General features: G+C 43.4%; 1 protein-coding gene across 3 annotated transcripts in view; it reads left to right on the top strand.

Moving 5' to 3' along the window:
• The window catches only part of PCSK5 (proprotein convertase subtilisin/kexin type 5), a 452,950-nt gene that overhangs the window by 84,550 nt on the left and 352,151 nt on the right, over window positions 1-16,249 (top strand). For all 3 annotated transcript variants that reach the window (XM_059143276.1, XM_059143274.1, XM_059143277.1), the window contains exon 3: window positions 2,823-2,936. In XM_059143276.1, the coding sequence (XP_058999259.1) occupies window positions 2,823-2,936 (114 nt within the window). The remainder of the gene's footprint in view (window positions 1-2,822; window positions 2,937-16,249) is intronic.

Below are 16,249 nucleotides of genomic sequence, written 5' to 3'. Positions count from 1 at the left end.
GGAGAATTGTGAAATATTTGCTAAATTTTTTTTTATTTTTTTAAGATTTATTTATTTATTTATTTATTTGACAGACAGAGATCACAAGTTAGGCAGAGAGGCAGGCAGAGAGAGGGGGAAGCAGGCTCCCCAATGAGCAGAGAGCCCAATGCGGGGCTCGATCCCAGGACCCTGAGATCCCGACCTGAGCAGAAGGCAGAGGCTTAACTCACTGAGCCACCCACCCCAGGAATGTTCGCTAAATCTTTCTTGGTAAAATGTTAAGTCCTTCAAAGCCAAAGACTATTTTTGTTCGTCTTCATATTCCCAGCACAGTGTCGGTGCCGAAGAGACACTTAATGCTCATTGAATGAATAAGTGGGCGAATGAAACTCCTTCCATAGCAAGATTATTTGAAAGGAAGAGATGAAAATGTTTCCTGGAAATAGAAAAAGTGCATGCATGCCCGTACATGCCGCTCCACTTTGAGAAAGAAACTGATTTTTTTTTTTGCCTGTATTTTTAGAAGCCCGATCACTTAAACATTACCCTCTTCATTGAGAAAAAATTTTACACGCATTGTTAATGCCACAGTAGTCTTGATGTGATTTCTAAGGAGCAGTCTCTCGAGTCCAAGAAAAAAAACGCGATTCTTCTTTGCTTCCCTGACAACCGTGGTCCAGTGGTTCAAAGAAAGATACACAATCCCTTCTCCCGGGTGTGCACAGGTGTGTGTGTTGTGGGTGGTGGTGTGGAGAATGCTTCAGTGCTAGGGAGTCACTTAATTCACATTAATTAAAACAGGAGCAGAAGCAGCTTTCATTTTCCTAGAATATTATTTTTCATTTATTGGCTTTTTTGCTGTCCTGATAATGTTGCCTAAATTACCTGTTGCAGAAGGCACATAGGTGATGCTTAGCTGCGATCCTAATCATAAATGGATTTTTTATTTATTTAGGAGGCTGTGTGATTCCATTTGCTTTGTTAATGCTATAACTAGGAATTGGCTATTTAAATTCGTCTTGCGTACCAGAAGTAGCATTGAATATATTTCCTGATATGAGAATCTGAGGAATTTATTAGCTTGGCTTTTGGCCTTAGTACCTTGTGTCGAGCAGTGCATTTTGAGCCCGTTAATCAGTGCCTTAGTAGCCCTTCTCCTCCAGCGATCTTTAATCAAGTGGGCAAAAGTGGTTTGGAGACTTTTACTCCATGGATGGATGTGGAATCGCTAGTGCACTACAAAATCTCCCTGCCCTCAATTTTTAATCCCTTTGTGTAGAGGCGGGTGAAATGGAACAGAACATTTTAGAGTATTGTGGCAAAAATGGCAGGAGCGATCGAACACAGGAGAACTTAGAAACACATTATAGAAGGTCACCAGGGCTAATAGGTCATTTCAGAGGCACCAGTCAAAATAGAACATGCTTGGGGTGCCTGGGTGGCTCAGTCAGTTAAGCCTCTGCCTTTGGCTCAGGTCATGATCCCAGGATCCCGGGCTCGAGTCCCGCATCTGGCTCCTTGCTCAGTGGGGACAGAGAGGCCTGCTTCTCCCTCTCCCTCTGCCTGCTGCTCCCCCTGCTTGTGCTCTTTTCTCTCTCTTTCTGACAAATAAATAAATAAAATCTTAACCAAAAAAAAAAAAAAAAAAAAAAAAAAAAGAACATGCTTAGTTTTATGTTGTCATAGTAATGACCTGTTTTTAAATAAGTGCCCCCATACATAGCCCTAACATTTAGGTTATAATTCGGTATTAAACTCAGAAGTGCTCAATTGCTTTGCTTCAGCCAAATTTGTGGCTAAATATTCTGACTTGCTTAAGGGTGGTAGGTTTGAATTTGAGCTGGCACAGAGCCTTTGGCTCAGGCAATTGAGTGATTTCTCCAATTTTGTGCCAGAGACAGTCTAGGGCTTTGGGGCTTTGGTTGTCTAATTCCCCAAATACTGCTGTTTCCACCACACCGTGTTGTAGAAAGCCATTTCTTTAAAAAAAAAAAAAAAAAAAAGTGATCCTAGAGCATTTGATCCCAGGATAGGTTTAAAATTTGCTGTGTAATCCCAGAACATTAAAAAACAAAAAAGTGTGGGTGTTGTATAAGGCAGAGGTCATAGACTGTGGCCCATGGGCCACATCCAGGCTGTCCTTTGCTTCTCTAAGTGAACTTACTGGAATGTCGTCGCATCTGTTCGTTTATGTGTGTCTGTGGTGTAGGACAGCAGGAGGAGTAGTTACAGCAGAGATCCTATGACCTGCAAAGCCTAAAGCATTTTTGACCGGGACCTTTCTAGAAAAAGTATGCTGATCCTTCGTAGAAGATAAGGGAAAAAAAATTAGTATAAAAATTAACATGATCAGTTGCCTGGGTGGCTCAGTGGGTTAAAGCCTCTGCTTTTGGCTCAGGTCATGATCCCAGGATCCTGGGATGGTGGAGCCCCACATCGGGCTCTTTGCTCAGCAGGGAGCCTGCTTCCCTTCCTCTCTCTCTGCCTACTTATGATCTTTGTCTGTCAAATAAATAAATAAAATCTTTAAAAAAATTAACATGATCAATTTGCAACAACTTTTGAATAAAATACACTTTCTGAAGAAGCGAAAAAGTTAGCATGCTGTTGAGAGATAGGGATGACCTGTCATTAAAGACTAGAAAGTCGACCTGCGTTGAGAATAAAGGCGAATGAGGTTTCCAGAGACTCGGAGCCCCTAGATGAGCATCGAGCTGCCGGCCGGAAGTCTGTGACTTGAACAGCCTTGGCTCAGGAGGGATCCTGCCCCCGACTGTCATTTGTGTTGTGCTAACCCTGGTGGAACTTGAACACTCACCACATGTCCTTCTTCTTGGCAGGTGGAGTGGATCCAACAGCAAGTGGTAAAAAAACGGACAAAGAGGGATTATGACTTCAGCCGTGCCCAGCCGACTTACTTCAACGATCCCAAGTGGCCGAGCATGTGGTATATGGTGAGGCCTGGCGGGGAGCGGTGTCGTGCAGGGGACGTCTTTGGGGTCTGGGAGGACACGAAGCCGTTCGAGGGGACGTTTTCCTGTTTCCCGACCCGCCATGTGAGATTGCTTGATGGCTCGTGCTGTTTTCTGGATCTTTTTAGAACTTAGCTCTTTGGTTCTAAGATGGAAGAGAAGTGATTTGGGACTTACAGAACTTCTGTTTGAGAGCTTACTCTGTGTGGCTTTCTAAATCTGAGCCAGGGGATAGAAGGATATACTGAGGTGCAGACAGACACCCTCAGACTTACCAACAATCCTGTTCCTCTCTGATACCCATTTTCTCTGCCTTGAAACCAGGCTGGGTAGTGGATACTGGCTCCTTGGATTTATTGAAATGACCTTGCCTGTAAGTAGCAGATTCTTGACTTAGGTCATCTGATAGATGCCTGCCCACTGGAGATGATCGTTGATAAAAGCTAGGGAGAATAATATTTTAAACTAAGGACCAAATGAGTTGGAAAGTGAGTGTTCAGTGGTTCAAGCAAAAACCATCAGTGAGGGGAACATCCCTAAGTGTGGGGAAGAGGAGTCCGCCTGTCTACTTGACCTTGCCTCCTTTGAAGACCTACGTCTTTAGTCTCAGGGTTTTACGGTCACGGTCACGGAGAACTACGTTACTTCTTCATGAGATCCCCATGTCTCCAGTTTGCGCTGTATTTATCTTCTGTGGAAGTCTTGATGGCTCATTATTGCCAGGGGTTTCTCCCCTCATGTATTTTAGTTTTTGAAGTTCCGTCTCTCCTTTCCTGCAAATCCATAGCATTGTGTGAGCCTGTCTTATGCTTTCCTGCCTTCACCCTTTTCATTCCGTCTGCCGGGTGGGGGGGGGGGTGGCTCTTCCTGCCCTTCCCCACCACCTTAGCGGGCACTAGCCCATTCTTCAGGACACACGCCCGAGGCCCACGGCTCCCAGTCTCTGTTGTCCTCCCCCGTCTGCTCTTTCCTTCCTCGGCTGTCCTGGGCCTTCTGTCTCTGCTGCACATGGCATCCTTCGCTTGGCTCTTTGTTTCCTAGCTGTCAATATTTTAATCATACTCCTCTGTTACACTGGGCGAGGGCTGGGGTCTCCTATCCCCCGGAGAACCTGACCCAGCACCTGGCAATGCCAGGAATTTGTGCTTATTGTGAGACGGTGGTGAAAGTGGTCGGTTTCTCCCCATTTCCCTTTTCTCCCTCTTACCTAGAAGTGGGGGGTTGTGGCAACGTTTGGGACCCAAAGAGAATTGTACATAGAAGACTCTTTCGGACATAACAGAAAAGAAGAGAGGAGGGAAAGAGAGAGAGTTTCCTAAAGCTAAGTTCAAAGGGAGGTGGGACTCCAAGTAGCCTTTGAGGGGGCAGTAGGACACTTGACAGCTCGTTAGCTCCAACACCAAGGAAGGGTGTGCCACATGGGAAGGCATCAGAATGACTGCTGTCCAGGCTGACAAATGCTAAGAGTGTAGTGGGATTAAGAGGCAGGATGGAAATGAAGTCCCTGTCCACTTCTGTTCATCAGGCCAGGGAGAGGCAGATCGTCCTCACCTTCTATTTCTTCTTGCAAGAAAGAGCCAGACGGGACATTGGCACATGTCCCACTGGATGGTTCACATGGACGGCAGCTTTCCCTGACCCTCTCATCACTCCAGGAGGGCAGCCTGGGATCTGGTAGGAACCATGGTCAAGGCATAACATGTTGACCAGCCCGTAGCGTGAAATCTCTACCCACCCCCCGAGAACCATTGCTCTTTCTTTGGAAGTATGAGAAAAGGTTGAGGGGAGAGCTTTTGCCTGGGCATTTCAAATGCTCGGTGTTTTTCAACACCTATTTGGTAATTCAAGTAGGTCACATTTTTATGGAGCCCTTCTTGTGTGCCAGGCAGATGTGCTCCTGCTTTGAATGTGTTTGTAATGCAGTGTGAACAAAAGTATGTGTATGAATATTGGTCATTTTAAGAGTGAGGAATCGGTAGCTCCTGAAATTTAGACAACTTGCCTAAAATCACACAGCCTGAAAGTGGCAGAGCAGAGCTGCCAGACCTTTAGGCAGGTGGACAGTGTCTGTGGGATCGATACGGCCTCCTTCCCTCATGCTCTGCTACTGACGAGCACTATCAGAAGAAAGACCCTCTGTTCCAGCCTTCCAGGAACTTCTATCCATAGAGAAAAGGCTAAAATTCAAGGCGGAAGGGGTTGGGTGCCATGGCAGATGGACAAAGTCTCTTGGGACAACTCAAGGGTTAAAAAGTTTCCTATGAAGTAGTTGCTTTTCCCTTAACAAAAGGGATGGGAAATCAATCACACACCTTAGGTTTATCTGTCGGGAGTAAGGGGGCAGAATGAGAACCAGAACTTCGAATCCGCCAACCTGGATTCAGATCCCCATTGCTTCACCCACTGTGTCCATGAGTGAATCACTTTAACTCGCCTCAACTATAAAATAAGTGTAATTGGTGCTTACGTATCGGTTAGCTATCGCTGTGTAACAAATCACAGAACATAGTTTTTGAAATAATTGCCTCATGGGTTCTGCGAGTGAGGCACTCAGACAGGGCCCAGCAGTGATGGCTTCTCTTTCTGGGGTGTTTGGGGCTTGAGCTGGGTGACTCAAAGGCTTGGCTGCCACTGGAGGATTCACTCGTGAGTGGCCTAGTTATTGGCCTCACCACAGGGCAGCCCTGGTGTCCTCTTGAGGTGGTGCTGGCTTCCCCCAGGACAGGTGTTCCAAGAGATCATGTTAGAAGTGGTGACATCTTCTTTCATCTAAGCTCAGAAGTCACAGACTGTTTCTTCTGGAATTTTCTATCGGTCCCATGTGCCAGCTCTGACTCAGTGTGTGAGGGGAGTGTGTGGTGAGGGCATGTATGCTAGAAGGTGTGAGGACTGTTTGAGAAGCTGGTCACCACAGTTAAATGAAGAGAAGCCCTTAGCACAGTGCCTCTTTGGACACTAGAAAACCATCAATAAATCTTAACTGCTATTAATCTCTGACCTTTTAAAGTAAGACATGCTGTTTCCTTTTGTCTGTTGTTTAAACTGCCGCTAGTCAAGGAAGCGGGGGATCCTGTGTCCAATGGAAGCTCTTCAGAGCATTCTGGTGACCTATCAGTGACCCAGCTGAGGCAAGGTGCTGATTTTCTTCTTCCTTTTGCTGAGCCCTGGGCCCTGCTGCTGTGTTTCCGAGGGCTGCTTGGCGAGTCTCCATAGGGTCCTGCCTTCTACTCATTAGCCTGGGCCTGGACCTGTCATTCTATATTTATCACAGGAGAGTGGAGATTAAAGAATGGCATGAAGTGTGCCTGAGTGTCTCTTTTAATTAATTTAAAAGCTTTGCCCCTGTTGCTCCTCCCCTTGGAAACCGGTGTGTGAAACCATTATGTCTGGCCTTGGGGCTTGGGCAATTTATGCAGGGAAGTGCACATCTACATCTATAGGAGTTGGTTACAGAGGAGACCATGGCTGTATAATTATTCCTCTGTCCTGAAACACGGTGCTCAGGCTTCCCGGAGCTGGGAGGGCCCGATCCTAAAAACAGCGCTCGTGCTTGTTACACTGATAGACTTCCTTATGTACCACTCTTTGTCTGGCAAAGGGGGCAAGCCCTGAGGATTGAGAAAAACAGGATTTGTGCTTCCTATGAAGGTCAGTAAAGCTGGAGAGGAATATATAAGCCCAAAGGAAAGCTTGCTGGGCAAAGCACCCCTTCCAGAAGTTTCTCTGGGATCATGTACGTACGTGCAGCCTCTGCTCCTTGGGCTTGGGGCTGTAATTCTTGCTTACAGGTCTGCTACTTCCTTTGGAAGAAACTAAAACTTCCTGAGTAGCTTTTTCAAACTTATCCAAGCTTGGGGCCACCCATTGGAGATCCTTGATGTTTTTGGAAGTAGAGCTCCAGTGGTGGGATTTCATCGGCACTCAGTCAGGATGGAGATGCGCGGTAGCTAGGTCAAAATGCTGTGTTACTCAGTGCCCTGAGTCTGGTTTGTAGGAAATGCTCAATGAATGCTAAGCAAATCAACAGTTGAGTAAACTGAACTAAAAGCAAATCTTCGATGATCTCCATAGCAGAGAACATAATGGCTCATACTCATTGAGTGCTTAGTATGTGGTAAGCATATTGCCAAACCTTTGCGTGTATCCTCTTACCACCAGTGTTCCTGTGAGCTAGGGATGAGTACTGTCCTTATTTTACAGCTGAGGAAATTAAAGAAGAGACAAATTAAGTAACTTGTCCAAAGTCACCCTATTTACCAGGGATAGGCCCTGGTAGTCAAACCCTCTGACCACAGAGGCTAGACTTCTAACCTTGACATCCAGTTTGCACACTGGCAGGGGTCAGAATCATCTGGAGGGATTGCTGCCCAACTCTCCCACACTCCTTAGCCCAGATCTGGAAATTTGTGTTTCTAACAGATTCCCAATCTTTGCTGACGTTAGAGACCCGGGACCCCTTTGAGACCTCTTTGGTCTCCCCTACCTCAAACATGAGTGTTATACGAACACAGCTGGCTTCTGTCTTCCTGTCCTCCGCTGGGGTAAGGAGGGGTTTTCACACTTAGGGGATACTTTAAAGCACACCTGGTCAATTCAATTTGTTTTTTCTTGATCTACTTTTTTTGTACAACATTTTCTATTTGGGAAGCCAACAGCTTTAATATGAGAAGATACTATTACTTTGCTTCACTGCTTGAAAACACTCTTGGCTTATATATTCTTTCAAGATGCTCCACAGACAAAGGTTATCTGACAGGAAAGGTCGTGAAGATCTGGCCAAGTTGTTCGGAATTCAGTATAACAGAATATCTATCTATCTATGATTTTACTTATTTGTCAGAGTACGTGAACGCACAAGCAGGGGGAGTGGCCAGCAGAGGGAGAAGCAGGCTCCAACTAGGGACTCGATCCCAGGACCCCAGGATCATGACCTGAGCCAAGGCAGATACTTAACCGACTGAGCTGCCCAGGCACCCGAGAAATGCTTTTAATGTACCCATTTGGTACAATGGATCATTTTGATCCTACTAAAGAAAATTCAGTGGGGCTCTAGAGACAACAGGCTAAGTAAGGATGCCCCCCTCAGGAGTCTAGAAATCTCTATCAAACCCATCCAGGGTGTTAAATATTTTTTAACTTATTATAAAATATTTCTGATACACAGAATTGTAAAGAATACCACAAGTGCCTAACCACCCATTCCCGAACTAAGGACTAGAACATGATACTGTCGAAGCCCCTTGTGAGCCGGGTCCTAAATAGCATCCCTTTGCCCCCCATGGAGTGAGCACAGATGCTCAATTTTGAAGTACATGGGGGCGATTCCCCTTGTGGGCAGCTGCTTCTCTCTGTGGGAAGAAGATTCAATTTGCAGCAGATTAGCATTATTGGAAATCATCCTAAAACACCCATTCGTGGATAGAATTCGACACTTGGGCTCTCGACGAGCAGTCCCCAGAAGACCACCTTTCCGTGAAACTTGGGTGAAAATTTAAGTTTGATAGAAAAGGTCTTTGGTTCATTTTTGTCATGTAAATGTTTTATTACATCAAGAAATTGATGTTGCATTGTATGATATCTCTTGTCTGACTTCTGGAACTATTAATCTGAAAAGAAAAGAAAAAAAAGAAATAATAATGATTTTAGACAAGCCCGTAGTAAATAACTTAAATTTTTATTTTTTTATTTATATTTGTTTGTTTTTTTGCTTCTGCTTTATGGAAGGCAGGCCCAGTTCAAAAGAGAAAAGTAAACAAGAGCTTGTGAAATCTTGCTCTTTGACTTTCAGACTCCAGTCGTTAGTATGACTGATATTCTGAACTCGTCATGTTAGTTAGCACAGTAGAATTTTATGTGATGACTCTGGGGTGGCCTATTTAATATGCATTTTTCAAGCCAGGCTCTAATAAATGGGCTCACTTTTTTGATGTACCTCCTCAAGATTTCCTGAAAGCTTGCTGGGTGGCTTTTCTGAAGCAGGGGTGGGAGGGATTATATTTGTCGATCAGCAGAGTGAAAATGAGCTGAGTTCGACTATGCATGTGGGGCAGATCTGCCAAAAATGATGAACTAGCTAGGATAGTAATTGTGAAAAATGATTTTAAGCCACATGATTCGTTCTCAGCCAACTGGATGGTATTCAGTACTCCAAGAGTTTGGGACATTGCTGTTTCTGTGGTTGGCACACATTTTCCTAATGATTTATACTGTCATTTGACTCTAATAAAATCTGGTGGAGTTTGTGGCATTATTGTCCTGGCAGCTTGGAAATCATCCTTTTAAAACACCCCATTTAGCGGGTTTAATTGAAAATGCAACATGGTGCATATCGGCGACCATGTGGTGCGTCTTGCTGCAAACAGGAGGTCTTCTGAGAAAGGACGGACTCCAGCCAAGCAACAAATGAGGTCCTGATAGGAACTAGTGGGGGCTGCGACACAATTTTGGTACACTTAAAGTTATTTCTAACTCGCTCTGTGGCCTGCAAAAAGGTATTTTAGATCAACCCTAGCCCATCTGAAAAAATGAGCCATGTGGACTAGATCTGTTTTCTTCAGTTCATTCTTGCTTGAACGTTCTCCAGTTCCACACGGCAAATTCAGCTGGCTCCTGGGTGAAGGGAGACCACACACCACCCATGGGCCCATGTCTTGATTTACAGCTCAGATGAATTCCGTGAACTCCCAGCTGTTACGGACGATGCCTTGGTTTCCATGATGACTTCAGATTCACTATGTCCCCTCTGTTGGAGGTTCCGCAAGACCACCCCAGGTTTGGGGATTCATGAGGAAGACTCTAATGATTCAGCATATAGTCTCACTGATGGCTGTAATTTATTTCAGTGAAAGGGTACAACACAGAATCAGCAAAAAAAAAAAAAAAAAAAAAAAGCCACATGGAGCAAAGTCCAGAGGAAACCAAGCCTAAGCTTCCAAGAGATTTATTTCAGTGGAGTCATCCAGGAAGCACTTAATTCCTCCAGCAATGAGTTGTGACATGACGTGTGAGATGTTGCCCACCATGGAAACTCATTAGGAACTCACATTGAGGGGTTTTTATTGGGGGCGGTTTTATAGACATTCAGCACCTCCCATGTACCCAAATTCCATGTTCTCAGAAGGTATGTAGCGTAGACCATATTGTTTGCATAAACACTTTAGGCACGATGAAACATTTTGTTGAAGGAGCAGGGAGAACTCTACCCAAATCCAAGTTCCCAGATGCCAGCCAAGGATATTTAGGGGGCCAAGCACACAAGTGGATGGGTTGAAGAGTAGCTCCAGCTTTATTAAAACTTTGTGTTTGGGTGCCTGGGTGGCTCAGTGGGTTAAAGCCTTTGCCTTCGGCTCAGGTCATGATCCCAGGGTCCTGGGATCGAGCCCCGCCCCGGGCTCTCTGCTCAGCAGGGAGCCTGCTTCCCTGCTTACCCGCCCCGCCCCCTGCCCTCTGCCTGCCTCTCTGCCTACTTGTGATCTCTCTCTCTCTGTCAAATAAATAAATAAAATCTTTTAAAAAATGTTTATAAAACTTCGTGTTCACTGAAAAAATAAATTAACACTAAAGAAAAAGACTCCTAAGTATTCCTTCCCAAAAAGCCATCTAAATCCCCAGTTTGGTCTGTACTTATTTTACAGACTGGAAAATCCAGCTGAATCAAAGTTCTTGTAGTTATTCATTCATTGACTCATTGATTCAGTCATTCCGATTTAGGTGAGATACACTTTTCTCCCAGCACTTAAAATAATTCCAACACCAAGGATAAAATGGTAAATAAGGTGGCCACTTTAATGCCTTCTTTAATGAAGAGTAAGTGCAATGTTTCATAGGTAGAAATTTCGATTATTTTACTTGGCCTCATCAATTGATGGTAGCCTGCAGAGATTGACATAGCAGAACTCTGTTGCTTCCTTATTATCGTGACGATTCAGGGAACTTCATGTGATGTCACCATCCCCCATGATGGTTGTGATGGAAGTTCCTCTATTAGGAATAGGCAGTTAACCTATCATTAACTGGTCAAAGTGCTTCTAGAAGAGGCCAGTAATTGATCATGATCCCCTTGGGAAAAAAAAAAATGTTTCAGCTAATCTTCATTCTTGGCAGGTGCAAAATATGACAATCTTGCTGAATTTCCTTGAGTAAGTTAGAACTTAGCCTGTACTGGTCACTTATCTTCTCTGCTTTATTTTCGAAGAGTAAAAATACTACGTGGGTAGTCTGTTCCTGCGGGCCCCACTCTAAGGGGATGAAGGGTCTGTTCACAGAAACAAAGTTGTGTTTATCAAGATTTTAGGCAAACCCTTTCTTTAATTAGTAACTCATTTTCTGTTAGAGAGCAGATAGTCACCGACCCTTGAGCTCACCTAATCTGTGGTTGTCTTCTTAACGGGTTGAAGACAGCTTCTTTTATCAAACTTTTCTCTGGATTCCTCCCTTCTCATTTACTTTTCACCCCGTGGTAGAGCTCATTCCAGTGATTAAAGCATACTTTTGGCCTATTTTACTCCTCTCTCTGCCAATAAGTAGGATTCTCTTAGTAAGTACTCAATAAATGTCGTTAGAAAGTGAGGAGAGGGTCAGTGGTTCAGCCTTCATCTGAAATTTTTCAAATTCATAGGACGGAGCTGGCTCTTCCTAAAAGATGATGATGATGTCTTCAAATGTCCTGTGTTGAGCAGTCAAATGCTACAATTATCTGAGGCATCTGGAATGCTGTTTTTCCTTCATTTGGGTTAGCAGTGAACTTGGCCTGGAAATCAGTAAAGAAATAATTCTTAGCATTGCAGGGATGAAAAGAATCAAAATGCCCCAGCTGCCTGGGGAAGAGGGAAGTAATAACTGTCTTCAAATAGAATACACATGCACATCAGTGTGATTTTTTCCAGTTTCTCAAGTGTGAGAAAATCCTTGGTAGACTGTCTCAGCCCATGGGATAGGATTCTGGGCTAGCCGTGGATCATCCAATATGGATACGGTACATGCCGAGAGACTCACTGCCCAACAGATGAAGGCCAATCACAGGGAGAGCGGTAGATTGAACCTAGACATTCCAGAAAGAGGATTTGATTACTTAATCGCCTAGGTCAGAGTCAAAATTTGGTTCTAATGCGAAGTCCTCTTCGTGAGGGGAGAGGAACGTGGACCAAGGAAAGAATGCGTTCAATGATTAATCTTTCCTTGATTAAAAGGAGAAGAACCTGGTAGATCAGTTTGGATGGTGTCTATTCAAATCCTTAGTATAAAATTTACAGGATAGTCTTTAACAACTACTTGGAAGAAATGTAGCTTTTTTTTTTTTTTTTTTTTTTGGTCTGTCTTTTTTGGTTTCCTGGTGAGTCGAATTTTGACCCTTATAAAAACCCTACTGGGATGGAAGTTCTGATCTAAACAGACTAAATTAGCACGTCTAAGTAAAGAAAATTATGCCCAGGTAGCTCAAGATTGAGTTCGTTTAATGATCTCTTTGCATGGTTTCCGGAAACCGAGTTAAATTAGTGTTTCAAAGCCTGATGTTTGGGGTTGTTACCTAGTGATAGAGAAACCATTTTTATTTTTCAGGGAACTAAAAGAAATTCACCAGGACTCCCAGCAGTCGTAAGTTAAGCATAGCAGGACTACGTAAATGTGGTTTTAGATCATTCCTGTTCTGCTGAAATGTTTTATATGCCTGTTCTCATTTTTCTTTTGTGCCTATGCCCCGAATCCCAGGCCCTTCTGCTTCATATCCGTGCACACGACCTACATAAGCGCACAGACACCAGTGCTGTGCGTGTTTTTGCAATTAGGAGTCTGAGTCAGGTGGTCTTTAAGAAGATGCGGAAACTTGGTGGAAATTGAAAGCAAAAGTGCAGAGAATGATACAATGATACAATGACCACCGTGTCCCCATCACCAGTTACAATGATGATCAACTCAAGACTAATGTCCATTCATTTATTGCCCCCGCTACTCAATTATCTTAGAGCAATTCATACACTTCATTTCATCCCTGAATATTAGAGCATGTATCTCTGTAAGATAATGGTCATTGTTTCCCCACAATACAATCATCCTATCATTATCACTTTTAACAATAATTTCTTCATGTTCTCAAACCACCCCATCTGTTTCCAATTTTCTCTGTGGCCTCCTAAGTTTTTGCTTGGTAATTTGTTGGAGTCAGGATCCAAATAGAGCTCATGCCTTGTGAGGGGTTGGTACTTCTCTTGAATTTCTTTGATTCTACAGTTTACCTCCATTTTGAAAATTTGGGGTGGGGGAGGAAGAATGTAGGTTATTTAGAGGCCGGTGTGGCCGAGATTTTGCGGATTGCGTTTTCGTGGGGTCCTTGAGCATGTTCTGTTGCTAATTTTACCCTAACTTGCTAGGGAGTAAGAGGGAGGTAAAGGCTCGATCAGATTCAAGTTCAAATCTATTTCTGAGAGGGTGAACGTGAGACTGAGCATGACCTCATTGGTGTGTGTGTCCCCTCAGCAGGTGCAGGGTGTCTGCCTGTGATCTTAGCAGCACTGTCGCCTAGATCCTTTCGTTCTTTCTTAGGGTTTGCAAAATAGCGATCTTCCCTTTCCATGATCCCTTCTTCACTTAATTGGCCGCAATGCTTTAATGGAGTGGGATGACTCCTCAATTCTTGGGCATCGTGACCTATAGTTCCTACAATTCTTTCATTATTGGAGATGACTTTCCAAGTGTTCGCTGAAAGCTACCAGTAAATCTTTTTTTTTTTTTTTTAAGTTTCATCACAAATGTGTAGATATAAATATATTTCATGGGTTTTATTTCATGGACATTATAAACCTTGTTCTTGCTGAAGGTGCCCCATCTTTGGTCAGTGAGAGCCTATCAAGTTAGCTCCTAGGTCCTTTTGACATGACCCCGGTAATCTTTTTGTGTGGTATGACAAGCTGTTCCATATTCAGCTTGTGTATTTCCTGTTCTAGACATGGAATCAACTGTTTCTCAAAGACCTCGTGCTGCCTGCTTTTCTTATTTTTTATTTTATTTTTTTAAGATTTTATTTATCTGAGAGAGATCACAGAGGGAGAGGGAGAAGCAGGCTTCCCGCTGAGCACAGAGCCCGATGCGGGGCTTGATCCCAGGATTCTGGGATCATGACCTGAACTGAAGGCAGACACTTAACCGACTAAGCCGCCCAGGTTGCCCACCTATTTTTAATTAAATTGAAATTTAGAGACCACAATATGATTCTGAGATTCTCACTAGGAAATGTGCATTTTTATGTGTAAAATATACCCTGAGTTTATACAGATATATCTGATTTGAAAGCCATTCTACAGAGTTTATTTACCCCCATGAGTCTTACATCTGTATCTTTGTATCTTTTCCCGGGCTGACAATTCTGTTCTCCCTGACGCCAACCAAATTCCCCACTGCTTTAAATCTATTCTACCATCGTAGTAGTTACTTTTTTTATTAACGTGCTTTAGTTTATTTCACATTCTGTCTTGCCATTGGAAGAATAGGAAATATTACAAAGACATACATTTCTCTAGCTTGTACAGGCAATAGATGGAGAGGAGTAAAACCATCTGTTCCAGCAACCTGATGTCTGGGAATTAATATTCTATTTTGAAGGAATGAAATTAACTTTACTATGTCTATGCACAATAGCGTATAATTATTTCCCCTAATGTGCCTACTTTAGAAAAGAGTATATTAAACTTGCCATTCTTTATTAGTTTGAAAGAGGAAGTAAAACAGGACTAGAAACATTTCTAATTGTAGAAGTTTGTCCAAGGAAATGAAAGATTAAAGAGATCCGTAATGATCAAACCTGATTCAATCTGGACAAGAAAAAGGGAATGTGCAATGAACAAATCATTTAAACTGTTGTACACCCTAATGAACATTGAATTAGTTCTGTCCTCCTAGGACTTAAGAACGGGGAGTTACCACGGACCGTTCAATAAAAGCATTAATTCAGTGTGAAACGGAAGGGAAAATGAAGGAAAGGAACAGGAAAAGTAACTCCCACAGAAAAAAGTAAATGGGTAATGATTTTATTCATTCAGCAGCATTTATTGAGCTCCTCCTATGTACCAGACATAATTCAACCTGCGGGGGATACAAGTATGAAAAGACTGTGTGCTCTGCTCCGTGGCCAGGTCATCAGCAGACGAAGCAATCGCTAAATTTCTGTGCTAACAGTATAGGACGGGCACGCACGAATAGTGTGGGGACCCCTCCAGGTATATTTAAGCTCTTTGATATTGAGCTACAATCTTTCATTTCAGTACCTAGGTCTCAAATTTCTAGTGTGGAAATGAAGTGATTGAGATTAAGTGATGGTACATGATAGGATTTCTTTTTCAGGCAAGTGAATAATTGCCACGGTCATTATAAACCTTATTTCTGATGGAACACAGCTTTTAAGGGTGGCTGTAATTTATTTCCAAAGTCAAGTGGTCTGGGACACCCTGGTCTGAACAGACTTAAAAATGTTTCTTTACTGAAGGACTTCTCAGAGCTTTTATTATCCTAATACATTTGTGAGTTGGTAAGAGAGGGATGTAGATGTAAATAAATAGTTGTTTCTCTAATTTATTTGACCCACGAAAATATTTATATATATATATATATATTTTTTTTTAAAGATTTTATTTATTTCACAGAGAGAGATCACAAGTAGACAGAGAGGCAGAGAGGCAGGCAGAGAGAGAGAGAGAGGGAAGCAGGCTCCCTGCTGAGCAGAGAACCCGATGCGGGACTCGATCCCAGGACCCCGAGATCATGACGTGAGCCGAAGGCAGCGGCTTAACCCACTGAGCCACCCAGGCGCCCCAATATTTATATATATTTTTTAAAGATTTTATTTATTCATTTGACAGGCAGAGATCACAAGTAGGCTGAGAGGTAGGCAGAGAGAGAGGAGGAAGCAGGCTCCCCGCTGCACAGAGATTCCCAACCGTGGGGCTCGATCCCAGGACCCTGAGATCATGACCTGAGCCGAAGGCAGAGGCTTTAACCCATTGAGCCACCCAGGTGCCCCCCACGAAAATATATTTTAATGAAATGTTTCATTTGCTATATTGTTTAAACTGTAAGTTATCAGAAAATTCAGTCCAGGCTGAGGAAAGAAAAGTAATAGAAAAGAAGGAATTGATGGGCTCATGTAACTTCAGACTGACACGCCTCCCATAATCCAGGAGCTAAAGCTGCTATCTAGGACTCTGGTTCTTCCTGCCACTCAGTGTAGCTCTGTTCTCTCCACTTGTTGGTTTCATTCTCCACCAAGCTTTCTGCTCATGGTTACAAGATAGCTGTCAGTAACTCTT

Source organism: Mustela lutreola, chromosome 12 (assembly GCF_030435805.1).
Source record: "Mustela lutreola isolate mMusLut2 chromosome 12, mMusLut2.pri, whole genome shotgun sequence".
Taxonomy (NCBI): domain Eukaryota; kingdom Metazoa; phylum Chordata; class Mammalia; order Carnivora; family Mustelidae; genus Mustela; species Mustela lutreola.
This window is presented reverse-complemented; position numbering and strand designations above follow the sequence as displayed.